This window comes from Ciconia boyciana, chromosome 9 (genome assembly GCF_034638445.1).
Source record: "Ciconia boyciana chromosome 9, ASM3463844v1, whole genome shotgun sequence".
In the NCBI taxonomy this organism is placed as follows: domain Eukaryota; kingdom Metazoa; phylum Chordata; class Aves; order Ciconiiformes; family Ciconiidae; genus Ciconia; species Ciconia boyciana.
Window position 1 is genome coordinate 14,528,672 of NC_132942.1, and position 27,635 is coordinate 14,556,306.

Below are 27,635 nucleotides of genomic sequence, written 5' to 3' on the forward strand. Positions count from 1 at the left end.
GGAGATAATACAACAGAAGATCTGCAGGCAAATAAAAAATTAATTACTGACACAGTCTAGCCCTGAAGAATAGTTGAGAACATGAATAATTTAGAAAGTACATCTGAAAGCATGCATTATTTGAGAGCAGAGCTGAGAGCATGCTAACAGGGACAGCATGGTGACTGGAGGTTTGCTGGACCACCATCACTCACTCAGTTGCTGTAAGAGGACTATACCAGGCATTTGCAAGTTATGAGGAATGACTTGGGTAGAAAGAAGCCTGCTGTGCTATGCAAGGGAGGTTACCCTTGAAATCTTAAAGTACAAGTTACCTAAGTGAACCTGCAAGAATGTTTACTTTCATAGTGTGGAAAATCCACCAGTTCTTGAGCTATACCAGTGTTGAAGAAGAGGTATGCATGTATTTGCCATCAGTATATCTGGTGAATCAGTTTAATATATATGCCCCAGACATAGAGTAGGAAAACCCTAGCTATTATATAGAAATTCTACGTTGGGTTTTTAACATATTATTTTAACTCATTATGCTTTTATTTTACAGGAGACTATGTAGTCATGTCTGTTTACTTTAACCTGAGCAGGAGAATGGGTTATTTCACTATTCAGACCTACATTCCCTGCACACTTATTGTTGTGTTGTCATGGGTCTCCTTCTGGATTAATAAGGATGCAGTTCCAGCCAGAACATCACTGGGTGAGTTGTTTTTTCTTCCTTTTATTCAAGTGTTATGGTGTTTAACTGACACCTCTGCGGATCACCAGTTTTTAAGAGGAGAGACAATTTCACATGAGCTCTCCTTGTTTGGAGGGATGTAGTCATTTCCAAGGAACAACATAGCCTAAACCATATTTGCATCTCTTCCTTTTTACTATGTCAGATCCCTAACTCGGAGTATTGTAGATTGCCTACAATAAAAACTTTTGCATCTTTTCTGATGACAGCAGTATTTTTTATAAACATCAAGACAATGGGGAAAATTGCTGGATTAGAGGCAGGGATGCATTACTTTTACTTGCTCTACTTCCATATCACAGTGACTAGCAATACAAATGAAACAAATACAAAGAAGGAATAAATCTTTCTGGCTGTGTGCCATAGTTGTAAAAAGGGGAGAATGTAGCACCCTGACTTCTACTTTAGGGACCAACAATTAAATGTAGCCTTCAGGCCACAAAATCAACTGAATTTGATGGTATCTAAAATCCTATACATGAAAATGCAACATGCAATTAATCAGAATTAGCAATTTCCACACATTTAGCAACTCTTCCACAAATAAATTAAAAGAGACCAAATTAACCTTGCTTGTACAAAGCAGCTGTAGCTGTAAGAATTAGCAAAGTAGAAACATTCAACTAGAGAAAGTTAAACACATTTTTTACTTCTGCATTAAATCCACACAAGTGAGAATCGTTTTAGTTTTTCCTTCTGCATTTTCCTTTCTTGACAGAACTACAGCACAGAGCACTGGAGTGCAAAATGAGGGACAGCAGTTTCATTCCAGAACTCCCTTGAAACACACACAGGAATAGAGGACCAGTGTCTCCCATGACAGAAAGTTTTAAGCATTTTATTGCCTTTTGCATGTCCTCTCTAAAAAGAGGTTATAAAATCTGCTTTAAAGAAGTATAAAATTAATTAAAGGCATTCTGCTGTTATTTTAAATTTTACTTAGATCTACAAAAGAGACCAGGTCCCTCTGTTGAGAATTAGTCTATTTGTACCACTGAGGAGGTAAAATCAGTGGTATGAAATTTGCCATACAAAATGTGATGGATTTTAACTGTTCTGATGCATTTTTAATGTTCTTCACATCATAGTACAGGGAATAAAGTTCTGAAAGGAGAAGGGATGGTGAGGCATGTCACAATACTTCTCAGTTATAGGCTACAGTCACTTATGAAGGCCAGAAGAGATACTGCTCTGGCACAGAGAGAAATCTGACCTCACAGTGTTACAATTATAAGGAGCCCTGAGAGACTCTCCCTTCCAGGTTTATATGCAAGAAATCACTTAAATAATGTGCAGCAGACAATTTGTGTAAGGCTAGCAAATTTTGCATACAACTAGAATGCATTTAGGCAAGAGAAAGGAAACAGATTTATTTCTTTATGTAGCACACATACAAATCACGTTTTGTCCTGAAGTTCCTGCTGGATTACATGCTTTCTTAAGAATTTTCATGAATTTCTACCTCATATAATGGCTGCAAGTGTGTCTCTCACTGACCCTGGTATCATTACCCTGCAACTGAATATAAGCAAAACTTATCCCAACAGCACGAAAAGTTTGAGATTGGTCTTGAGGTTACTTTGAAGAATGGAGTAAAGTGATTTTTATTCTCCACCATTATATTCTCACTCTGACACAAGTTCTCTTCTCTCTAGCTGTTTATGGGCTTGAGCACACAGAAATTTAAAACTAAATTTCTCAATTAAAAATAAATAAAAGCCCCCTAGAAGTAAACTATGAAACTAAAAAACTAAATTAAATTTCTTAGAATCAGAATCCATCTAACCAAAGTATTCTGCAGAGCAGCACTTGCAGTGACCATGCAAAAATTTTTCATACCCTGTGTTAATCCTCGAAGCTCTCATTGAATCCACATTTCACTGCTGGGATGTGCTTTTTAATATCTTTGCTATATGTTTGAACTCCAGGCATACTTCAAAACCAGTCAGGGAGAGATAACTAGCAAAATCAGTTTGTTACTTGAAGTAATAATATTTCTGTTGTTTTCTATCTATCTACCAGGTATTACAACTGTCCTGACAATGACCACCCTAAGTACAATTGCTCGTAAATCTCTTCCCAAAGTCTCCTATGTGACAGCAATGGATCTTTTTGTGTCAGTCTGCTTTATTTTTGTTTTCTCTGCATTGGTGGAATATGGAACTTTGCACTACTTTGTCAGCAACAGAAAGCCAAGCAAGGATAAAGACAAAAAGAAGAAAAATCCAGTATGTATCTTTTTACCAGCAAGGTCTAAAATTCAATTAGATTTTCTGAGAGAGCATTTAAATCCCTCTTTATGCTTGTACTTTCTTTTCAGAATTTGCTATTACATATATACTCTTCCTTTGTATTAATAAGAATGCAAACATTCACCTTGAGAATGAAAGCTCATATATTATGGTTGTCTGGATGCCAGAGAAACTAATTTCTTAGAATAAGGATCCTTTTAACCACCATTCTGCAAATCACAACTATCACCAAAACCATTATTTATGTTATAGATAGAGCTCTTGCTGTGACCTTTATGGAAGAACTGTCAGTTTCTCTGTCTTAGCTTTAGCAATATTCTCTGCCATTAACTTATGTCCTTATTATTGACATGACTGTTTTTCTTAGTATCAGGACTACAGTTAAACTTTTATATTCAAACTATGGAGTGTGCTTTTTCTAATTTCCCCTTAAGCATCTGTTTCCTTTTCATTGTTTCCTTATCTTCTTTTTCTTGTATTTCTTACCTCCTTTATCTACTTCTCTCCCTTAGAAAGTGATTTGGCTAGCAGTTTACAATGTCACTTATGGATGCATGCTACACAATAATAAAAAAATGCATATAATAGCCACAATAAAAAAATCCTGGAAATACCTTCAGTAGGGGTTTGGGGTTTTGCCCAGATAGGGAAAAAGTTTGTTGCTTATTTTGTCTAGGGCAGATTTCTCCTTGCCTTTTGCAACTGAGCTGAAAAGTCTGTTGTCTGGAATCTCTGAGGTGAAAAGAATTAGTGTAAAATCCTAGAGGGAAAAGTAGCCTCATCATCTACAAAAAAACCCAAATATGCCTGTGAAAAATGTGAAGAACAAGTGTTTTACTTTAATAGAGAGTATTTTCAAATCCATTTCAGGCATCTGGGAAACAATGGAGTCACTTGGATTTGCTCTGCTAAAATCTTCAAGGACTTTTGAAGATATTCTCTTTTAGTTATAACATACAGCACAAAAAGAATATAGAAAAAATAGTAATTAAAGAACCTTTTATTACACATTATTGCTATAATTTCAACTTTAAAAGCTGTTGAGAATTGAAAAGTAGACTCAAAAAAAAAAAAAAAGAAAAAAAGTACTCTGTAGTGGATGAACAGCCAGAAAAACATCTGTAAGACTGTAGAGGAAGAACTCTCACCTAACTTTAGGTATGCTAAAGTTGGATTTGATCATAGGCCTCTCTTTTTGTCAAAAGAAAGAAAGAGGCACTTCCAGAGGGTGATGCGTCCTGGCCTGTCTTAGGCTGAAATGAAAGGCTGTCTGTGTGCATGTGTGTCTTTCACAGTCAATTAAAGGAGCAAAGATTAACTATCTCAAATTTAGTTGTCTCACTTAAAGATGTCCATATAAGGGTAGATTACTTGTTCTTTGCATTACTTATCTGTGAGCATTTGGAGACAAACAGAACTATAAACAATTGCCTGGATCCTAATCACAGAGTCTAAAAAACTTAAAAGTAGAGTGTTCAGGACCCAGTCTGCAGGTAAAAATAATTTTTTCTAAAAAGTGTTTTTATAAACTGTGAATGGTCTCTTTCAAAACAGTTCAACATAAAAGACTGGAATCCTCCCAGAATATGAAAAGATCTAAGATATAGATATAGCCCAGATATAGTTACAAGATAGTGACAAGTCAAAAATGTGGGGGTTTTATATTACAGATACTTGTTTAAATTGTTATTATCCCAACCTTTCTATAAATTTAGTTCTTTTTGACTTACTATGTTTTAGAAACATATTTTTAATTTACATTATTTTTGTCTCTTTCTTTGTTTCCTTCTTTCTTTTATTTAAAACAAAAACCTCTGATTCTCTTTTCTGTCTACAAAATGAAAGCTTCTTCGGATGTTTTCCTTCAAGGTATAATGTTTTTTGGAATGGAAATTCACTGCATGCGACTGCTGAATTTAACTATTTGAGCTTATATGAGAGTGGTGTTTTGTTGGTTTTTTTTGGTTTGTTTTTTTTTTTTTATAAGACATCTAAGCATTCTACTGAAAGTAACTTCCTAATTAAGTAGAATGGTTACATATTTCTAAACAATTTGTAGAGTTGATTCAGCAGCCCAAATACTGATTCACTATGGTTCTGAGCTTACCTAAGTTCAAGAGTGACCAACATTATTGGATCGCATGAATTAAGAGAGTTTAATATTAAAACATTTCTGCTCCTCTCTTTCTCAATTTGCCATGGGATCCAATAGCACCAGCTACACCAGAAACCTGCAATGCACCCTTTTAGAACTCAGCTCTGACCCCGTCTTCTTAACCTTTGTGATTTCACTTCAAATTATAAAACCAAATCTGTTCTGATGTTGACCTGAACAAAATTCAATGTCATCATCAATTACTCAAATGCTGTTCCTTATGCAAAAAAGTCAGAGTTTTGAAAGGGTTTAAGATGCATATATGTTTTTAATGCTGTCACTGGATCAACATACTCTCAGCAAATTAGCAAATAAATCTAGCTATGTTCCACATCCAAACCTTATCTTCATTCAGAAATGCAGAGATTTCGTCAAAAAAAAAAACAGGGAAAAAAAGAAACCACATAAAATAAAAGCCAAGAAATTTACATATTTATGGAATGGTATTGTTGTTATTTTACCCTAATAACTATCAGCAGCAAATTTCAATGCCTGTCATCCTGGTGTTCACCAAGTGCTCAAATGTGTTTTAAACGCTTAATTTGGTCAATTCATTCCAAATATATATGTGTATATATGCACAGCTACTATATAAAATTTGGAACATGTTAAACCTTCTAGTTGGTAAACATTAGTAGATGGTGAACTGCATATATTCAAACAATTGGAAAGTCTTATAGAGATTCTCCTAATTATTCAAAAGACCCAGGTTTTGCCTTTTTTCCTGTATATAAATTTGCTCCTGTCTCAACATGAACCAGCTCTATATTAAAATCCTGCATTTCCAATTGATTATTTCAGTTCCTTCTATGTACAATACACAAATTTAGATATCAAGCAGCTATGTAAAATATAAAACACAAAAGAAATTCAAAATACCATCAATTACATTCCTGAACATTTCCTTTAACCTCTAATGTTTACTTTACTTTGGCTTTAAAGCTAATTGTCCACAGCTCTTAACTTTATATTGATTTGTGCTGCTTTCCTGTAAAGTTGAAGTATATGATGCAATTGATTTTACTAAGTTCAAGGTAATATTACCATTAGAACTCCTCAGCAATTTCCCATGTACCCCATGCAGAACCATCATTCACGTGTTGACCATTAGTCTCTATCATCTCCCTGTTGGTCTGGTGATAATAACAGTCTCTCCCTCCTGCCATCTTTTTTTTTTTTTGCCACTCACCTTAGGCACCTACAATTGACATCCGGCCTCGATCAGCTACTATTCAAATGAACAATGCTACACACCTCCAAGAAAGGGATGAAGAATATGGGTATGAGTGTCTTGATGGCAAGGACTGTGCCAGTTTTTTTTGCTGCTTTGAGGATTGTCGAACAGGAGCATGGAGGCATGGAAGAATACATATCCGTATTGCCAAAATGGACTCCTATGCCCGCATCTTCTTCCCAACTGCCTTCTGTTTGTTTAACCTGGTGTATTGGGTATCATATCTTTACCTTTAAAAGCAGAAGGAAATCAGTGATATGAGCCTTACTCACTGAATTTCTTAGAGAGATGGTTTCCTAAGTCCACTTGAAGTATTTACGATGCGCTTTATAGTGGTCTGAATTCTTTAGTGCCATAACCCAGTAAATATCAATCATATCATTTGTCCAGAAATTGCCATCAGGTTATTGTGACTTAAACGTCCATTCAACATGCCAAAATAATTTGAAATAAAAATCATATAAACAGGTAACATACAGCTATACCTGCTGGAATAGAGAGAAACAGAGCAGACAGGGCAAGTGGAGCATGGCAACATCACTTAATAGTTGGTACTGCTATTTCAAACGGGAGTGAGAGAGAGGAGAATTCCCAGGTAAAGTGCTGTACAGTTTGTTAACATTGGCTATAATTATGCTATAGCTTTATTCTTTGTAGGCTTTTCTTTTTGGAAGAGTCATCTCTCACTTTGAATAGGTATTACTAAGCTAGGAAAGTAACTTCTACTCCCACCAAGATAAAAATATACCTTTCCCTTTGCCATCCCTTTAAGAGCACATGTACAATGCTGTAAATATTTCAATACCTTGTAGTACATAAAGTCTAGTGCATGCATCTTTTGGGGGCCAAAATAAATGAAACAAAGGTACCATAAAGTTTTGTCTTTTATTTTGTGTCTCTGGATGTGCTATTGTAATTGAAATGTGGACAATTTTTTTTTTTCCTTGAAAAATTACCCCTTTCCCTCATGCATGGAAGATCCAAGCAGACAGCACTTTCATGTAAGACATTAGAGAAGCCTTAAGGATTCAAATAAATAACATGTAGACAAATCTGTATGGCCAATACAATAGCTCATAAAGTATACTGTATGTGTCTGCTGCAGTTGTAGCCTTCATTTTCCATTGATAATGTTGCTATATTCAACTGAATTTCCAGTAATTATACATTGCGAAGTCAGCTTCTGAATTTAATCTATGTGCTTCTATTGTTCTTTTCCCATGTTGAGCTCTACTTTTTTCCTTACACAAGTGTTTGTGGGGTTTTTTTAATTCTTTAATCCAGTTCAAGAAATAGCTTTTATTCTAGACATTATTTTTACATAAGAGCTTCAAGTTCATTTTGAAACATTAGATTTTGTATTATATATACACATACAATTCTCCGCCCATTCATGTCCTTGATCAGCAATAGTTGTTGCCAGTGCTGCTTTTCACCCAGTGAGTACCTTTACTAAAACAAACCTTTACCATGGCTAGCACACAGTTTACAGATAGCCTTGAAAATAAAAGGGAACAAAGGGTGTCTTGGCTACTAAATCACATGTATGCAGTTTATGTGTATTTAAAACGTTCAACCCACCTGGGTGAATCTCGAAAACCATTTATTCACTGGTTTTCAGAACCTGTATGATGCTCAATTATGCAACCTTAGGCACATGTAAATATGACTGACCTTTTTTTTAATTCTCAAAGATGTAAAATGTCACCTCCAGGAAAGTGGGCTTGCAGATTGAAAAGGGAGATGTATAACTTATCATTACAGAATTATTAATAGCTAAAATGGAGGAAAAGGAAAGTTTTCCAATGTTTGTATAGTTTTGGAAATAAAAATGTATAAAAAAGGAATAACTCTTGATCATCAATTGCTCCTTGTCCAATGTATTTGAAAACATTTTAATAAAGGAATTGCACACACCTGTGGACTTTTTCAATAAAACTGCTGCACTCAATTCCAGTTTTCTTGTGATTAGTTTGTTAAAAGCATGCTTCAAAGACTAGACTGCTTGACTAGTTTGATTCATCAGCTGCCTAAATGTAAGTGGTTATAATCCTCATATCCCTCTGTATTGTCCCATTTTGTAGTCAGATGGCTCACCCACATAACTTTCAAGGATGGAGACTAAATCTTTAAAACCATTTTGAAGATTATCTTATTCTTAAAAAAAAATCACTGAATTGAAAGTATCCTAATGAAGAGAGATAACCTTTCTTTATCTACTTAAAGTAGAGAGTGTCTCCACTCCCTGAATGAGTGTCAATCATCTTTCACATGGAAATATGTTTCAGCTGGTGCCAGACAGATTGCTAATTTTTTTTTGCAGTGGTCAGTGATTTAACAGCTGTTAGTTCCTTGCAGTTAGTAAGAGTGGCTGATGTTATACGTTCAAGGTTTCAATTTTTACCTGGATCTTTTCCCTGCTACCAAATAGGTTATATACAGATCAATATGAATCTCAGCCCAAAACAGCCCTTTAATTCCCTTAGTCCAAGTGCATTTCAGTTAACATTTTTAGATATTTTTTGTCAAGGTCTGTGAAATTAAGGATTTGGTGACACTAAGTACTTTACCCTAGTTCAGCCATCAGATTACATGTGCCTATAGAAAGCCTGTGACACTGAAGAATCAAATGCAATAATGAGGAACAAACAATCAGGTCCCTCACTTGTGCAAGTTGGCCTTCTCCTCCCAGCAAGGCAGGAATTTAGTTAAAGATTGATATAGCCCCATCTCAATAATGCAAATCACACAAAATGGAAGAGCATGCCACACCTGCAGTTAAGGAGTTGAGTGAACTTTTCTCATCATATGTCACTACACAAAGTAAAGGAAATGAGCCCTTAATAATCCATTACCCAACACCTCAGCTCCTGCCACACTGTGCTGGTTTTGGCTGGGATAGGGTTAATTTTCTTCATAGTAGCTAGTATGGGGCTATGTTTTGGATTTGTACTGAAAACAGTGTTGATAACACACTGATGTTTTAGTTGTTGCTAAGTAATGTTTACACTGGTCAAGGACTTTTCAGCTTCCCATGCTCTGCCAGCTGCACAAGAAGTTGGGAAGGGGAGACAGCCAGGACAGCTAACCCCAGCTGACGAAAGGGTTATTCCATACCATATGACGTCATGCTTAGTATATAAAGCTGGGGGAAGAAGAAGGAAGGGGGGGATGTTTGGAGTGATGACGTTTGTCTTCCCAAGTAACCGTTACATGTGATGGAGCCCTGCTTTCCTGGAGATGGCTGAACACCTGCCTGCCCATGGGAAGTAGTGAATGAATTCCTTGCTTTGCTTTGCGTGCGCGTGCAGCTTTTTCTTTCCCTATTAAACTGTCTTTATCTCAACCCATGAGTTTTCTCACTTTTACTATTCTAATTCTCTCCCCCATCCCACCGGGGGGGAGTGAGCGAGTGGCTGTGTGGGGCTTAGTTGCCGGCTGGGGTTAAACCACGACACACACTTATTTAGGTGATTTGCCATTTCCTCCTGGGGAAAATGGATGAGATTCGAAAGGATAGTTCATGCAGAAACATGTAATTCCCAGGGAGAAAATGACACCAAAGCACAATATAGTGCTAACTAAACAAAAAGTATAGTGTTCCTCTGAACAGAGATTATATTAGCTATTCAGCTCAGAGTCAAAAGATGACCTTTGTATTGTAAAGCCGGACTGCCACCAGAGCAAACAAAATAGCAAGCAAAATAGCATTTGGGTATGATGAGGGTTATTATTCAGAAGAAAACTGCTCAGAAACCTATCTATGCAGACATATTCACACATACACATTATATAAAATATTATATTAATATATACATTATACTTATTAACTCTCCCAATTGCATTCTAGGGAAGAAACTCACTCCTGATGCAACAGACTTGCTAAAATGTTTCCAAGCTCATCACACTGCAGGTAGCTATTACTGCTCTGGGATATGTCTGAGGATGTTCAGATGGCCATTAAGAGTTTCATCAAGTATACACTAGTGGCACAATTATTTACTTGCTGTTTATATTCCAAGAGTATGTAGATGTCCTGACCGAGACAAGGCATTGTTGTCCCAGGGATTATGTCATATATACCTATCAAAAGAGAACACCCTCAAAGCATTTATAAGTCTTTATACATTTATAACATTTAGAAACACGTTTGTAAATAAAGAGCTGGTATTCAGAGGGATAATGTGACTCAACAATAGTTGTCCTATTTTCAGTGTTAGGCAACCACAGAAGACTATATTTTAACTAGTGAGTATTATATAATTTTAGCCTCTGTACAATACAAAATGCTAAAGCTCCTAAAGGTGCAGTTCCCAGCACAGATTACATACACACACAAAAAAAAAAAAGAAGGGAAAAAAAAAAAAGGCAAGGTGTCTTTTTTTAAATCCACTCATTTCTACCTCATTTTCCCACAGTCACATAAATCTATCTAACATGAATGGACTGGTCAAATATACTATGTGTATCAGTTTCAATGACACGGCTATAGCAGCAAATATTGGCATATATTGGAGGTCCAAATATTTGGACCTCCTTCCTCCTGTGCCCCAAAAGCCCTTCAGTCTAAAAACACGGGTAGAAAAAGGAAAAAGAATAGTTATAAAATACTCAAGCAAATGAATAATGTGAGAAATGGAACAAGAAAGCTTTGTTAACTGCACAAATTTTAGTAGATAACAGTACTTTACATGGAACCAAAAAAAGAATTAGGAAAATATCAATTTAGATTATCTGCCTTACCACAAAATCTGGGTTTTGTAGGATCATGGTAAACATGAGCTGTAAATTGGGATTTGAAAGAGGTAAGCAAGGATTTTTTAAGGTTTGCTGAAGTGTTTCTCATGCTACAGAGGAAAGGCAGGACTAAGTAAGAAAGTCTTTGTGGGAGAAGCTGGTAGTTCAGGAATGAAACTAAGGCATGACTATGACACAGAGGCTGAAGTCAATATTGAGCTGATCTGCTCTATCCAGCCTGCTGCTGAGAACTGAATTAGAGAAGCAAACAAAAGAATCTGCTGAATTATGTAAGAATTATATATGCTAATGGACTAAAGAGGCAGCCCAAAGCAACAAGCTAAGAAGACGAATTCAGAGGCAATATGATCCATAGAAAAGATAATAATTGTCAAGGCCAGAATAATGAAGGTTGCTGTTCTATGAACTGAATAGAGCACGTTTAGGGTTCAGGCTTCATCTACATGGATGAAGAACCAGATTTTGGTGATGCTGTGGTAGAAAGATAACATTATTTGGAAATGAATAGCCAGGTCCAAGATAAGGACTTAGTGAAAAATAAAGCCTGTTCATGGGCTTCTGCAGCTGGAAGAATAAAGCCTGTTATTTTAAGCTAAGGGATCCAAGGCAGAATCCAATAGTAAGTATGAACACAAGAAGAAAAGTCCAAATATAAAGGAGCCATCTAAATGAAACTTAATTACACCCCAAGGGAAAAAGTGACATTTTAAAATGCAAGTGTTGTCTTTCAAACAAAATTTCAGTTGCTTTGCAAAGAGAATTTAATTAAATCTTATTAAAAGATTCACAGGTAAATCAGTTTATTATACCCATGAGAGATCTATTATTCAATTTATAAAAATTAAAAGCCAATGCACTTTCCTTCCTTATTTAGAAGGAACCCGTAGATGAAAAGATTTAGGCTTCCTACTTACACATTACTGTGTTTTAATTTTTAAAGTCAAGATTTACAATGAAAAACATATCTGTTGAATATGTAAAAGAAAGTTCATGACCTTTAAAAGATCTTGAATAACAGACATGAACTAAAAGCTTTGCTTACAAGGCAGCAAATCTATTTGAATAATTCATTCCACAATGTTGAATTAGTTCAGAAAAACATATTTAAAAAGGTTGCCTTTCTTGTAGGGAAAAAAAAAGCACAGCATAAGACTGGATAAGATTTTCTCATTTGGATTTGTGGAAAATTCATATTGATTATCAAAATAAGAAAAGGAAAAATAAGAAATGAGAAAATATTAATATAGCTTTAATTCAATGGGTATGAAAAACATTAGAAATATTGATCTTTCCACCAGATGCATGATTTTTGATACTGGCATATTGAAATCTATATCTGATGAGGTTTAATCAGCCATTACTCTCTTTAGAATTTTCAGGTTGTCGTGGTTTAGCCCCAGCCGGGAACTAAGCACCACGCAGCCACTCACTCACTCCCCCCCAGTGGGATGGGGGAGAGAATCGGAAGAGTAAAAGTAAGAAAACTCGACGGTTGCGATAAAGACAGTTTAATAGGTAAAGCAAAAGCTGCACACACAAGCAAAGCAAAGCAAGGAATTCATTCACTCCTTCCCATGGGCAGGCAGGTGTTCAGCCATCTCCAGGAAAGCAGGGCTCCATCACACATAATGGCTACTTGGGAAGACAAACGCCATCACTCCAAATGTCCCCCCCTTCCTTCTTCTTCCCCAGCTTTATATACTGAGCATGACGTTATGTGGTATGGAATAGCCCTTTGGTCAGTTGGGATCAACTATCCTGGCTGTGTCCCCTCCCAGCTTCTCCTGAACCTGGCAGAGCATGGGAAGCTGAAAAGTCCTTGACCAGTGCAGCAACAACTAAAACATCTCTGTATTATCAACACTGTTCTCAGCACAAATCCAAAACATAGCCCCATACCAGCCACTATAAAGAAAATTAACTCTATCTCAGCTGAAACCAGGACACAGGTATATGCTATAACCCTAACTATAGATTCAGTCATTTTGCTGTGAGAAGCCTAACCTTAATTTACCCACAGGAAGAAAAACAAAAACAAAAACCCTCCCCCAAAAAAACTCCAAACCAAGACTTCTCATTTCATTCCTAAAATGAGACACAAGCACATAGAGACATCTACCCAGCTAATATATTTATAAGTTGTCTATAAAAATAGTAGATGAGGCTATAAACTGCTTGAAAGTCAGATAGACCTGCTAGAGAGGATTTAGCATAGCTGGATACTTTGTTGTATTAAAAAAAACAAAAAAACCCCCCATGTAAATTTAGCATGTCTTTACTAAAAAAACCCCAAATGTCTGCATGTTTGTATTGACAAAACAATGCACATTCATAAATTCTCAGAATTCGTTTCAGTGTTTCCCTTAAGACTAGACCCACAATTTCAGCAATTCTATAATCTCACAAATCTATTCAGATTTCACAGGTTTTTCTGCTTCTCATTCTTGTTCTACTTATATCAATGCTCTTTAATCTGCTGCCACAGTAAGATTTCTTGTAGAAAAAGGCATTTTCCTTTTGTTCTTTCCAATTCCTTTGCCCTCACTGAGCATTCACCTGAATTTGATAGCTTTCCTGCTGATATAGCAGCTCTGGATCTTTCTTGCATGTATAATTCTTCTGTCCCATAAATCACCATCCTCACAGCTTCACCCAAATTCATGATTCCATTTGAACTCTGAAAAACTACTGTAATTTGAAAAATATCACTTCTAAAGAAACTGCAGGTGAAGTTGTGAAGTTAATGGACTCAACACTAGGAAGCTAAAAAGAGATAAGACAGACCTATTGCTAACTTCCAGCTTGCCTTTATTTTACTTGTTTTCAGGAGAGCTGATGCCAGCTGTCGTTAAAGCCCAGTCTCTCTACACTGAATTGTAATAGCCCAGAGAGTACCCATATTCGCACAATCTGCAAACCCTGACAACATCTAGGTGTGGCATAAATCTCACCAAAGCCATACCCTCCCCATATAACAGTACTCCTGCTGGTGTCAACCACCTGAGGATGCTGTCTATAGATGCTAAAGCTCCTTGAATATTTCCGGAAAGCAAAGACAATGGTCACACCGAAACAGCTGTCATTAATTCCTTCAAACCCCAAGTAAGAAATCATGAGCATTTTTTGGCTGCCCTCGCTGGTTCCAGTAGCTTTGCTGGTTTCTTAGGAGTCTTCAGTGGCTCTTTTGGAAAGATATACACTAGCTGAACATACCCTGGATGGCCCCTGGGAGAGTCTCAATGTCAGAGAATCACAGGTACAGACTCTACAGGGATGAGAGAAGGTAGTTTACTGAATGTTATAATGTTTGAATCAAAACAAAACATTTGTTCTTCAGCTCAAACACTCGGATATAGAAGAACTATCAAGTCTAAAGAATAAAAACACTCAACAAAATGATACTGCAAGAGCCATTTAAGAAATGGTCATTTAGTTATAAAAGTGTTTTTCTCCCTTTATTTCTACAGATTATTTTGCAAAAATATCACAGCAAAAAGAAAAAAAAAGATTTGTATTAAAACAAACTACAAAGAATATTAAGTGCACCTCTAATTTTGATTTGTCAGAATAATTTGTTTACTTTTAAATTTACTGTAGAAACATCCTGAGTTAGACTTTGTTACAAAGGTGAGTGAGCAACAGGGAGTGGAACTGTCTATTTGTTCTGCTCCCCTCTAGGTTCCATGGAGCATTTGGACAGACAGGTGGTTTCCCTGAGAGAATGCTACGTGGGGAAACCCATTAGCTCAAATCACAAATCTATCTAAAATCTGTAGAGTAGAAAGCAAAACTGTGTCAAAGACACCACCTTGCAAACTCCTAATATGCATGGAGAGATTTGTTTCAAACTACTCTGTATGATCTGTCATAGTTGATCAGAACTTTCTCTATTTGAAGACTCATCTTGTTCTAGTATCTTAGCCTGTGTTTTATTAAAATAATATTTTAGGCTTTGGAAGCTTTTTCTGTCCTTTGGAGCATTCACTTGAAAGAAAAGTAGGGCAGTTCCTCCTTCCAGCTGTCATTGACCTCATACCCTATCATTTGTGTGCAAAGAAACAAACCCAAGTCACAAATATATCCAAGAGTAGGACCGAACAGAACTCTCAAAAAATTTGTGAGATTCTTTTAACCAAAATCATAGCTTTCTTCCAAAATCCTCTAAAGAGCCTTCTCACCTGCCATGAAGGAATTTAGATAATGGAAAAATGATTCTCATTAAGTGTGCTGCAGCTTGTGTAAGCAGCTGTGTGTTCCACTAGCACATCCTGTCCATTGCCTTATTGAATTATTACTCAAGTGCTACTGGTGCCTTCTCACTCATGTTTGCTGGTCCAGTGTTCCTAAATCAATACAGTGACACAAGTTCTGGGCAGCATGTAAAAGCATAATGTGGAAAAAGTAATATGATTAGAATGGTACAGCATCAATGATAAACAGGAGAATTTATTAATGATTTGGTGTTATTATCTAGTAATAGTTATTCATAAACTGATGTTGCTTTCTACATACAATTTTAAGAATCATAAGTTTTTGTTAGTTACTCTGTACCAATCTTGTTTAGCTTCTGGCTGCTCCTTTTAGTAATGGTATTAGTTGGGCCTAAAAATTGCCAAAGTGTAAATGGTAGCATACATCTTCTCTATGATTGCATGGTTTAGAGCTATTGTGAAATGAACAAAAATACAGGATGCTCTCCCAGTAAAATTTAAGTGGTTAGCTCTGCTCAAGATCTCTGAAATTTGAGAATCATTTGATCCACCTTTTTTGTGTGATTTTGTCCTTTACAGGGAATTTAAGGATAAAACACTGATCTTTCTGAGAACTCTTAAAATTCGTCCCAAACCTGAAATAAGATATGCTATGACAAAATTTCCTAGGGGATGAGCTGGATACAAGCTCATTGTGTGAGCATATAATTTAGTCTCCAGAGTTTATTTTTCCTACCTGTACAAAGAGGAACAACCACTGATGCTGAGCAGTTAATGCAGACACACAGGCTTTGATTATGTACACAGGTTGAAGTTCACATCCCATGCACATTTGTGATAATTGTAAAAATTCTTCTGAGAATTTTGCCAAATAAATGCTAAGTATTATGTTATTGGTCCTTCTGCCTTCCCTCCCACTTTCCCTGGCACCTAGGCACAGAAGGAGCTAGACCTCAGTACACTTGGATTCATATGTGGTGCAAAGGAAGAGTACAATGTGAGAAGATACTCCTTTCCAAAGATGCTCTTATTTTACCCTGTCTTAGGAAAAAAAATGTATAGAACTGAAAAGTGGTATTTGGGGAACTTTTAAAATAGAAAAACTTTAAATTAACTCTGCAATCAACTTTTCTAGGTAAAGAGAGAAAAGTATTGGCAGCATAGTTGCTGTTCCTCATTTGTCTTACTAAAAATCTTAAAAAATTAAGAAGCTAGTAATTTAGAAAACTAATTTTGGTAGACTAAGACCATCATGACCAATCCTATGAGAAGTATACTAGATTCCTACATCATTTTGAGTACTAGTACAATTAAATAATTCTACCCTGTCTGAATAATTTGTCACAGTTCCAATAAATGGATTGACATTCTGATGTTGCCTAGAAAATGTGTTCAATGAACATTTTGAAACAGACAGGGAAAGTACCAGTTTTTCAATTTTAGTAACAAAAATCTTATTAACTTTTAAAGCTCTGTTTAATTCATAGGTAGCAGGCAAAATACTAATCAAAATGCTAATCAAAATCATTCATGCTATAGTAGAACAGAATGCATTTAATTCTAAACAGCAACAGCCAGTTTCTAAAGATGCTCAGCAATTATTATCAGTTATGAGGAATAATATGCTTTTCAAAGACTTAAACTATAAAAGAAGTCCTTTACTTATTAAGAAAAAAATGAAAAAAATTACATAGGAAATGAAAGTAAAAAGAAAGCCGGTGAAAGAACTGTATCTCTGAAAATATGGTAAAATAATGGAACCCATAAATTCAAAAACACACGAGCTCTATTTTTAAGAGTTAACACACTTGAAAAAGTTTACATTCCTCTTTTCCCATAATTTGAAATACATTACTATTCAAAAATCAGAACCATTGGAGTGTTATGTCACAGATATCAATGAATACATCCCCACCTGACAGTAAGTTAGTATCTGTACTTAGCTCTGTAGATCTATATTTTTATTTAGTTTTCTCTAGTTCAGAAAGAGACACCAATCCTCTGTCTAAAGCCTTCCTTAAACATAAATTTTATTTTTTTTTAAATGAATCTCATTTTACCTGTTCCTTAGTATGCTTAGACAATCAAAACTTAAGAAGTTAGAACACTAAAAGAACCATGTAACTTAGAGAGTTACCACTTAGTCATCTATGTAAACATCAGAATTCATATTTTCTCCAGAGCTTTTATAGAGAAAACACTGACATTTCATTGTCATATATTGAAAAACTGGGGAAAAAATGGCCTTTAAACTGATAAAGGACCTAGTCACTTTCTGCTACATGCCCATTTTTGTAATTAGCCTAAGATCCCACACGCCCATCTATATGAGCTTAGAAGTCCCAAAGAAATCCCTGCTGAGATCTACCACACAAGCACACAACCGCAGAAGAATATTGTAACCTGTGTTAGCAAAAATGGCCCCCAAAACTACAGAACCATCTGTTTGCTGTGACTTGTTGCATTTTGTCAGGGATTTTGCTGACTACACCCAAGCTCACAAGATATATAGATGGCAACAGAGATACATAGATTAGCATAAAAAGAGAAACATAGGAGGCAGTTACAAGGTTCTTTATGAGTTAATGAGTATTTTTTCCTCTTCTCAGATTGTTGGAGAGGTAGATAGAGAATTAAAAAACTATTCAGTTCAGTGATACATTCTCTCTCTGCCAATTTCCTTATATAAAGCTAAATAGTAAGGTCCATAAAAAGGCAATAATATTCATTAGTGTCTCACTCATACCTTTAAAGTGTTTCCTGTACCACTTAACATTAAAAATACCATTTGTGTATACGACCTTCTTAAGTAATCTTCAGTTTTATCATACTACATGTTTTGCAGTAAATATTGAAAACAAGGAAGAGTTCTGTTTTATGAGATTCATAAGCATTACTCAAATATTCTTTGTGAAATATCATGCTACCTGGATATGTTCTGAGAGTAGGTGAAGCATTGCTTTGCATTTTCAAACTGTCTAGCAAACTGCCTAACCCCATTAAGGAGGGAAGCATTATGAATGTCACCTCAAGACAGCAGCAGCCCTACTTGTCTCAAGTGATTTTTGGTTTGGATTTTTTTTGCAGGTTGGGGGTTGACATATAAAGATACACTGCATTATTCCTTCTCTTTTGAATATAAACAGCCCCTTTACCTCATGTTAACAAAACCTATAGCAATGTATAGCCTACGTCCAGGCTCTTTCAGCTTATTTATTACTCTTATGAAATTAATGATCTTAATTTTTGGCCGCTAGCAGGCAAGTATGATCTCGCATGTCAGTGAAAATCCCAAGGTTTAGTCTATGACTCCATAATGATTCCCTAATCATTGACTAATATTGTTACATAAAATCAAGATTTTTCTGTTTCAAGAAATAATAGCTAAAACCAGAATCCTCCTCTAAGCAATCACACTCAGCTAATAACACATATTGTACCTTGAATTAACTTGTACAGGTGTTGTGGTTTAACCCCATCCAGCAACTAAGCACCACACAGCTGCTCACTCACTCTCCTCTGATGGGATGGGGGAGAGAATCAGAAGAGTAAAAGTGAGAAAACTTGTGGGTTGAGATAAAGACAGTTTCATAGGGAAAGCAAAAGCCATGCACACAAGCAAAGCAAAACAAGGAATTCCTTCACTCCTTCCCATGGGCAGGCAGGTGTTCAGCCATCTCCAGGAAAGCAGGGCTCCATCATGCATAACGGTTACTTCGGAAGACAAAATGCTGTAACTCCGAACGTCCCCCCCTTCCTTTTTCTTCCCCCAGCTTTATATGTTGAGCATGATGCCATATGGTATGGAATATCCCTTTGGTCAGTTGGGGTCAGCTGTCCCAGCCGTGTCCCCTCCCAGCTTCTTGTGCACCCCCAGCCTACTCACTGGTGGGGTGGGGTGAGAGACAGAAAAGGCCTTGACTCTGTGTAAGCCCTGCTCAGCAGTAACGAAAACATCCCTGTATTATCAACACTATTTCCAGCACAGATCCAAAACATAGCCCCATACTAGCTACTATGAAGAGAATTAACTCTATCCCAGCCAAAACCAGTACAACAGGCAATCTTCTAAGAAATTCCTTTTGCTACCACAGAAACCAAGGAGGCATACTCTACAGCTGATCTGGAAATTTTTATTCACATCCCCTGAGTTTGCTCATTTTAAGACTGAAATGCATATTTGGAGGCAATGATGAACAGAAAATGTATTTCTGAAAGCTTTTTTCAAAGGAGAATAAAATCATGAAATGAATGTAAACCCACTGGACAACAGGAGGATGACTCAGTTCCTATACCTTCTAAGAAAAAATGGCAAAAGTATTAGGGAGACAGAGTAATTGCAGCAATTCTGGACACCCGCACAGAACTTTCCTCCTATATTCCTACATGGACTCCATGATCTGCAAGCAAAAAGTGAATAAACTTGTTCACACTGCCAAGAAATTCTTCCTACCAAGAACTTTTCTGATGTTACTACTCTTGGGGAAAGCTGTAAATGCAATGGCCATTTGTTCAAGTCTCTTTTTGTTTCTTATTTTCCATTCTTTTGGTTGATTCTTTTCCTCCTGGGCCTATTTTACAGACTCTGGATGAAGTGAAAAGTCAGCTTGCTCTTCTTTCCTATAGTTGCTAAAATTGTAAGCAAGTGATATCCGATGGCTTTCAAGGACCCATTTAAGGTTGATTAATGTGTAATTAAAAACTAACTTGATAGTTTCCTAAGTTGGAAAAGAAAAATCTGATTTGTTTGCCAAACCATCACAAATTCACTTTTTTTACTGGTGCAGAAATTTTCACTTGACTGATACTGTAAGTGTAGAGGACTGAATACCACGTGAGTGCTTTCATAGCTTCCCAATGCACAAAATCTAGGCTAAAATAAGGCATGTTACTCTTAGCTGAAAAGGAACCTGGCTTTATGATGAGTTGAACAGCATAGAAGTCAGATGAGATATAAAGCCACAACAACTAAATGTGAACATCAAAATAAATTGCCTTTATGTCAGATAACATGAGTAAATAATAATAGCTTCCAATAAGAGTGTTTTAAAATGCTAATATGCATTTCAAATTCTACTGAAGTTGCCCTTGAAATATCCACTGCTGTCTGTGTGACATCAAAAAGATGAATATTCATTTGTGCTTATAGTTCAGAGTTAGCAACACACTGAAATATAAACATATCCCCATTCTTCTCACATCACTGAAGAGAAATTTGCTTAATGTTTGTACTATGCAGATTTCATATTGCTAATAGATGCATTGTTTTGTACATCTAATTTCTCTGAAAACTACTGTATGTTTTCCTTCTTCAGCATCAGTTCAGGTAAGTGTATGGAGACATACACTGAGTATGCTCTTATTCTGACTTTCCAAAGGGATTAGGCACACGCACAACTGCATCCCTGAACTGGAGTTATTGTATAACGTTTATCAGGCCTAAATTTCAGATTATAGCAAAGTTAACAGTTCTGGTGCAAAAGACAGCATTTTTGAGATTACAACATCTAAATAGACAGAGGAACGTTATCATTACAGAGAAGAGGAAAAGAAAGAAATGATACAGGCAATGTGAAGCCTAAATCAACATCCGTACAAAGTATATATCAAAAGATGTAAACTGAACTAGAATCCTTCGAGAACCAATCTATGCCTTAATCACGAATCTGTCCTTTCTATGCCATAAAATGAAAAATCTCTCCATCTGCCTGTCAGCCAGTGACAGCATTATAAGAGGATTAAAGATGAAAGGTTTTACAGAGGTTTTTAAACTGCAGATCTTACAGATTCTTTGCTTTCTTTCTCATGAAGATTTTATATTTGTTCTCACTTTGTATTTCAGTTTTTCTAATCTAAAATGAAAGTCATTGAGACTGAAACGTATGTTTTGCTCTTTACACACCGAAAACACAGCAAAGAAAGCTGTCAGTGAAGATCAAACTGTGAAAAACAACAAACTGCTTAGAGAGAGCAAAGAGAAGGTGTGAAGAGGATTCTTGCATAAGAAATAGAAATAATTAAAAAGAGCAAAAAGAGTATGCAACCAAGCAAGCGAGCAAACCAGCCTATTATGCAAACGTGGAAGTTTTCAGTTTAATTAAAAATATGTGAAAAATCTTATTATCCCTCACAGAGGAGCAGTTAATATTTTCTGCAAATGCTCCCAAAGAAATCAGTGTTTTCTAACAGATTCTGCAGCCCTTGTAATTTTTCCTGGGACTACTCATGGAGTAGAGAATGACACAGTGTAAGTCCTAAAATTATTCACAATTATATCAATTAGGCCATGCAAGTTCATTTCCCTTTTCTTGGTATCTTAAAATCATACAGAGCTCTAATAAAGTTTGTGGGAGGGGGGAAGAGAGGTAAAAAAAACTTTAGTGTGGATAAAAGCATGTTAGGACACCCCATGTCTGAATGTGCAAATCTGGAGAGGAAGTATTTTAAAGGCAATGTGGTACAGAGCCTTGTACCTCAACTAATACACTTAAAAACTATGAGGAGCTCCCACATATGTTAGACCATAACAGTGGTTTGTCACACTGCATGGAAACCCAAGAGTTCCCACTTCTACCACAAGTTATGCTCTTACCAGACCTGCTGATAGTGTACTTCAACCCCGCATGTACCCTACATCAGAATGGAATCATATTAAGTCTCAGTAATAGCAGAAAACAGATCAGGTTATATCATATGTTCACCAGCCAAAATCCCTGATGTGTTTTCTACTCAAAATCACCTTGAAGTTTGGAAGATGCAGTCGAACATGAACAGTTGTGTACTGTGGCCACTCAGTATAAAAGGCGAGCTGTCTCGAGCCAACATATTCTGTTTGTCTACAGTGATTTCAATTGTCTGGTTTCCAAGTTGTAGGTCTTGTTGGTTGCTTCTCCACTTTACAGTATGGGTACTAAAAAACCCTAGGGGTGTTGAGAGATGGCAAGACCATCTGTTTTTATTATTCTGGATTCCATGGCTCTATTTTCTTAACATACCATAGCTGTTGCCTGAGACTGGATGAAATGTTTCCTCCTGTTTCTTCCACTGGGATTTGGAAAAGATGTTGCACTACGGTATTCATCTGTTTGGGGTGACAACCTCCTACAACTGGGAGGAAACCTCACATTATCCACCACGGTCTCAAATACTGTTTCCTTTTGCAGAAATATGAAGCATCATTTTGACAGTGATAGTTCCAAAGACCCCAAGATCATACTGTGGTAGGTTTTTTACATCTTTCTCTCTCTTTATACTTCCACAACTCCCTGAAGCTTTAGACATCTGTTTCTAACATTGCAGATATATTTGGTTTCAGTTTGCTCTTGAACAAAATGTCAGCAGGTCATAACCATTGCTCCATTGTATTGTAATTTAACAGTGCTAAATATAGAGCAGTCTGACTCTACATGTCTTCCTACTCCAAGGTCTCTGGCTGAAGTAGTATCCTGAATCATCATCCTGCACACAGAGCATCTCTAACAGTCTAAGACTTCTTAAGTTTATCATGGGCTAATTTGAATCAAACTAAAAGACAAAATACATCTGAAAGTTCTTAGCATAGACAGCAATCTGATCTATTATTAGGAATATAGAAATTTGCAAACCTTTTTTTAACTCCCCAGTTTGGAGGATTAGTGGATTGCTTTTTGTCATGGCTTAACCCCATCCAGCAACCAAGCACCACACAGACGCTCGCTCACTCTCCTCCGGTGGGATGGGGGAGAGAATCAGAAGGGTAAAAGTGAGAAAACTCGTGGGTTGAGATAAAGACAGTTTCATAGGGAAAGAAAAAGCCGCACACACAAGCAAAGCAAAACAAGGAATTCCTTCACTCCTTCCCATTGGCAGGCAGGTGTTCAGCCATCTCCAGGAAAGCAGGGCTCCATCATGCGTAATGGTTACTTGGGAAGACAAATGCCATCACTCCAAACGTCCCCTCCTCTCCCTCTTCTTCCTCCAGCTTTATATGCTGAGCATGATGCCATATGGTGTGGAATATCCCTTTGGTCAGTTGGGGTCAGCTGTCCCAGCCGTGTCCCCTCCCAACTTCTTGTGCACCCCCAGCCTACTCACTGGTGGGGTGGGGTGAGAGACAGAAAAGGCCTTGACTCTGTGTAAGCACTGCTCAGCAGTAACAAAAACATCCCTGTATTATCAACACTGTTTTCAGCACAAATCCAAAACATAGCCCCATACTATCTACTATGAAGAAAATTAACTCTGTCCCAGCCAAAACCAGCACAATCTTTATCTGCTTCTCCTTTTTAAGCCTCCAAGTCTGGTAGCCATTAGGAGTCTAAACTTTTGAGTCATTCAAATACACAAGTCCCTAGGGAAAAATATTACTATAATTAATAGATTTTTCAGATTATATATTTATAATATATAATATACATATATTATTTATACTACATAGGATTAATGAGGCAACTAAATGGTGTCAGTTGCCATTGTAAATGTAAATTAATAAAATAATTTGATAAATTATTGTTAATTATTGTGTTAATTTTCAACATCCAGTACCAACAAGAAATTGTTGGGTGTTCTAGCAGCAAACTCACACTAAAATATCCATATTGCTTATTCTGCCATCAGGAAACATTCTGCTCACTATTTAACTTCTCTAACTTTCTTGATTAACCTAAAATTCGGAGTGTATTGCACATTCATTGCTTGCTTTGAACTCTTAAATAAGTTTATTTAGTAAACCCATCACAGCTTATTTTTTTCTAGCTTCTCCAGTCTTGAGGTAGGCAACCTTATCTAAAAATCACAACCGAATAAAAATTAAAATCGCTTTCCTTAAATACATATAATTAAATAAATTCTGTGGTGACATTATGAATGGAACAGCCATACACAGACATTGTGATAACAACTCATTTCACTGATTTACCCTTCTTCTCTCTCAAAACTATCTATATTTTATCAATTTATTACAAGTTGTGAATTTTAACCTATAAAGAACTCCCAAAATGTGTATTGGACTATTCAAGTATTCAGTCCTTGCACTGTGATCATCAAACTCAGATTAGATTGAGTCTGTTCCTGATTGTGTGATCTGACCTTTGTAAACTACTATTTCTACTTGCTGAAATAATGTTTTGATTATACAAATCTTAGTACTATATCAAAATTTGCTTTTAATCAGCATTCACACAAATGAAATCACATTTGCAAAAGAGATTATGAAGAGGCAGTACGTGAGAGGCAAATATGGTGCATATAGTCTTCGAGTTAAAAGTCAAAATATTTAGTAACTATTTTTCCCCACTACATATTAACCATACTCAAGAAGCTCCAAGTTTTCTTTTTCTGAAAAGGGAACTGTACACCATATAACGCTATTATTTAACTACTCTGAGGCTAGTGCTGCTTTCGGGATAGCAGCTATTATGCCAGAGAAAGGAAGACAGTCAGTGGATATTTTACATCCCCCTCTACCCTACAAAGAAGTTGTTAATACTTTTGTTAGAAACTTCTGAAATACTAAAAGTTATCTAGACTGAAGAACAACATATCCCAATACAGAAATACAATACCTATTAAATTCAGGATTAGAACTTCATTATCCATCCCCAAACTGTAATTCAGCTATTGATTTTTCTAGTCCTTCTATTGTAACAGCTGTTTGGAAACTTAAGAACAAGAGGTATGGCTGTAGGGACTCTAGTCTTGAAACAAAAAAACACTTTATCTTTAACATTTAATTTTTAAGGAATAACAAAAAACCACTTCCTAAAAGCAAACAGGGAACCTTTTACAACTTTTGTAACAAAGCAGTTTGTCCAAATCCCAAAGATAAATTTTTTCTTATGATTATTCAGGTTGAAAGTATGCAAATTGTATTCACAGCCAAATGCAAGAGACAAGTATTGTCTCTGTCTATGATCTGTAAATTATTTACAGTAGGTTCTATTACATAATGTGTAATCTTAGACCTCCGGTATGTGCAACCATTAAATATTTTGTATACATATTTTTATCTGTTTAAAAGCACTAATGAAAATAAATGAATTTAAAAGTTCATTTCAATTGTCTTCAGAACAAAAATTTGTAATGTCTCATTCTGAAAATGTTGATGTTTTTCTATTTTCTATACATTTTTAGTTTCCTTAAGCCAGAACAATAGGATACCATTTTTTTTTCCTCCTGAATAAATTGTTATCCCAAATTTTTTCATTAATTAATTTAGGAAAAGCATCTGAACTCATTCATAAGCTCACTGTAGTCCATTCTGCTCTTAAAATCTGCTGATATTGAATTAATTGGAAAAAAAACCCAAATACCAGAGATTGATTCAGAGTGGAGAAATGCAAGACATGGATTTACTGAGAATTCATAATTCACAGCCTCACAGTAGCAGCATTGACTTACACCAAGATCATAAGGTTACTCAAAGATTTAATTCATCAGTGAGGAAAAGCTTATCCTGGGGAAATTCTCCTCTTTGGCTCTCTCTATCTCTACCTATCTCTGAAAATTTCTTTCTCCCACTGCAGAGACTTTTCAGCTGTTTATGAAGTAACTGTTGAATCATCACACAGTAAACAGGCACTGACTTAGCCTATGTTAATGTGCTGTGTTGCAAACAGTGGCAATTCTTACACAAACAGTTGAGTCCCCTCAGTACAATGGAGATGGGAATCTCAGCAGGTAAGTGGAAATGCAGCACAAGACAAAAACGTCTTACAGCCATCATAAGATGAGTCATCACCTCTCATAAGACTAAGCTTCCTCTAGAAACAAGCAGGGTATGATGGGTTATGACTTTTACCAAAACTTATGGTTTAGAAACTTGCTTTAATTTCTGCTGATGTCAGAGCAAAATCTTCCCATAATTTCCAGAAAGAAAATGGTCAGATTTCTCAGCTGTGTCTCCATACTCCCAATCCCATAAAAGTGCATTGAGAGTCTACCATAGGTCTTTCAAAGGCTTATTGCTGAAAACTTAATCAACAATTATACTCCTGTCAGAAGCCGTAGCCTCAGTGAACCAGCATTATGTTTAAATAAAAAAAAAATGTAGGGAGTAGCCAGTTCAGTCTTCTCTCTCCAAAATAGTATAATATTATGTAAGCAGATACAACTGAACACAAATCTACTATGCTTTTCTTCTCCATTTTCAAGCAAAAAATTATACTCAAAAAGGTTTTAACCATATTCTCTCCTTAATTCCTACGACAGACAAAGCATTTTGCTGACACAAGGCATGCCTCTCTAGTATTTCTGCCAGCCCAAAGTTGCCTCAGACAGTGTGAATATTTCAAACTTGAAGGCTACTTTTCACTAGGAAATAGAATAAAATAGGTCTAGCTGAATTGCAGAGTCTGGCTCTTAGACTTCTGAAAGATAGTGGAGATACATGGTAAGCGCTGCCGCAGGCAAGTTGGCTTTATTTGAATTTGCAGTGTGACTAAATCAGCACTATCGTTAGAAAAAGTAGAACTCAAAAGCATAAGACATTTAATTAACCTTTCATTCCAAAGGACTGATCCTCCATGTCAGGGTTCATGTAAGTTGGTCCTACAGAAATTGGCACTGCTACCATCTGCTCTGTGAATGAACAGCAAACTTCACAGTCCTCACCTTTTGGGAGCAAAAAGTTCAGATACATATAGGAAAGTGGTTTTCAGAAAGCTTTACACTCTGGCTGTAGTCCAGGAAAATGGCCCTTTGTAATTAACTGTGTATGAATCCATTAGAGAGGGACTGAAAATCATAAGTTACTGGGCTGTCAGTGACCCAGAAAGGGCAGGAGAGTATTGACAGGTCTGCTGGTGCCTTGCCTGGAACTCACACTACAAAATGGACCGTAGTCAGAAAGACAAGTCACTGCAGTGTTTTTTGGAGACAAAATTGAAATTATTTTTACAGATGAAAGCCTAAGATGACTATGTTCAAACTAGCTAATTTTGTCTTCATTTTTCATAACTTCTAAGGCTCACAGCTTCTACTGCCTTCAGATTTGAAATTCACGTCACTAAAAGTGACCAAAAGAAGTTTTGGGCCAAGCTCCCAGTAACAGTTAAGTATTAAAAATTATTGCTGATGCAGGATAGAAGAAAGGGACCTGACAGAGAAATTATCACTAATAAGCACTGCCAAAAAAATCTAAAAGATTTCTGGAAAGTTGCCTAAAATACTTTTATAATGGAATGGATATGAATGAAAAACTATTGGATGAAAAGAATAGGGTGTGATTGGGGGGGGTGGGGGGAGGGGGAGAAAAGAAGCAATGAGAATATTTAAAGAAAAATGTTTAAAATCCCAGAAGATTGGGTCTGAA

At 36.3% G+C, this 27,635-nt stretch overlaps 1 protein-coding gene across 4 annotated transcripts in view; it reads left to right on the forward strand.

Moving 5' to 3' along the window:
- The window catches only part of GABRG2 (gamma-aminobutyric acid type A receptor subunit gamma2), a 70,315-nt gene extending 63,702 nt beyond the window's left edge, over positions 1-6,613 (forward strand). Inside the window, exons 7-10 of one of the 4 annotated variants that reach the window (XM_072873296.1) lie at positions 545-697; positions 2,759-2,964; positions 4,834-4,857; positions 6,338-6,613. In XM_072873296.1, the coding sequence (XP_072729397.1) occupies positions 545-697; positions 2,759-2,964; positions 4,834-4,857; positions 6,338-6,613 (659 nt within the window). The remainder of the gene's footprint in view (positions 1-544; positions 698-2,758; positions 2,965-4,833; positions 4,858-6,337) is intronic. The other 3 variants (XM_072873297.1, XM_072873298.1, XM_072873299.1) reach the window with 3 other exon arrangements.
- The last annotated feature ends 21,022 nt before the right edge of the window (positions 6,614-27,635 follow it).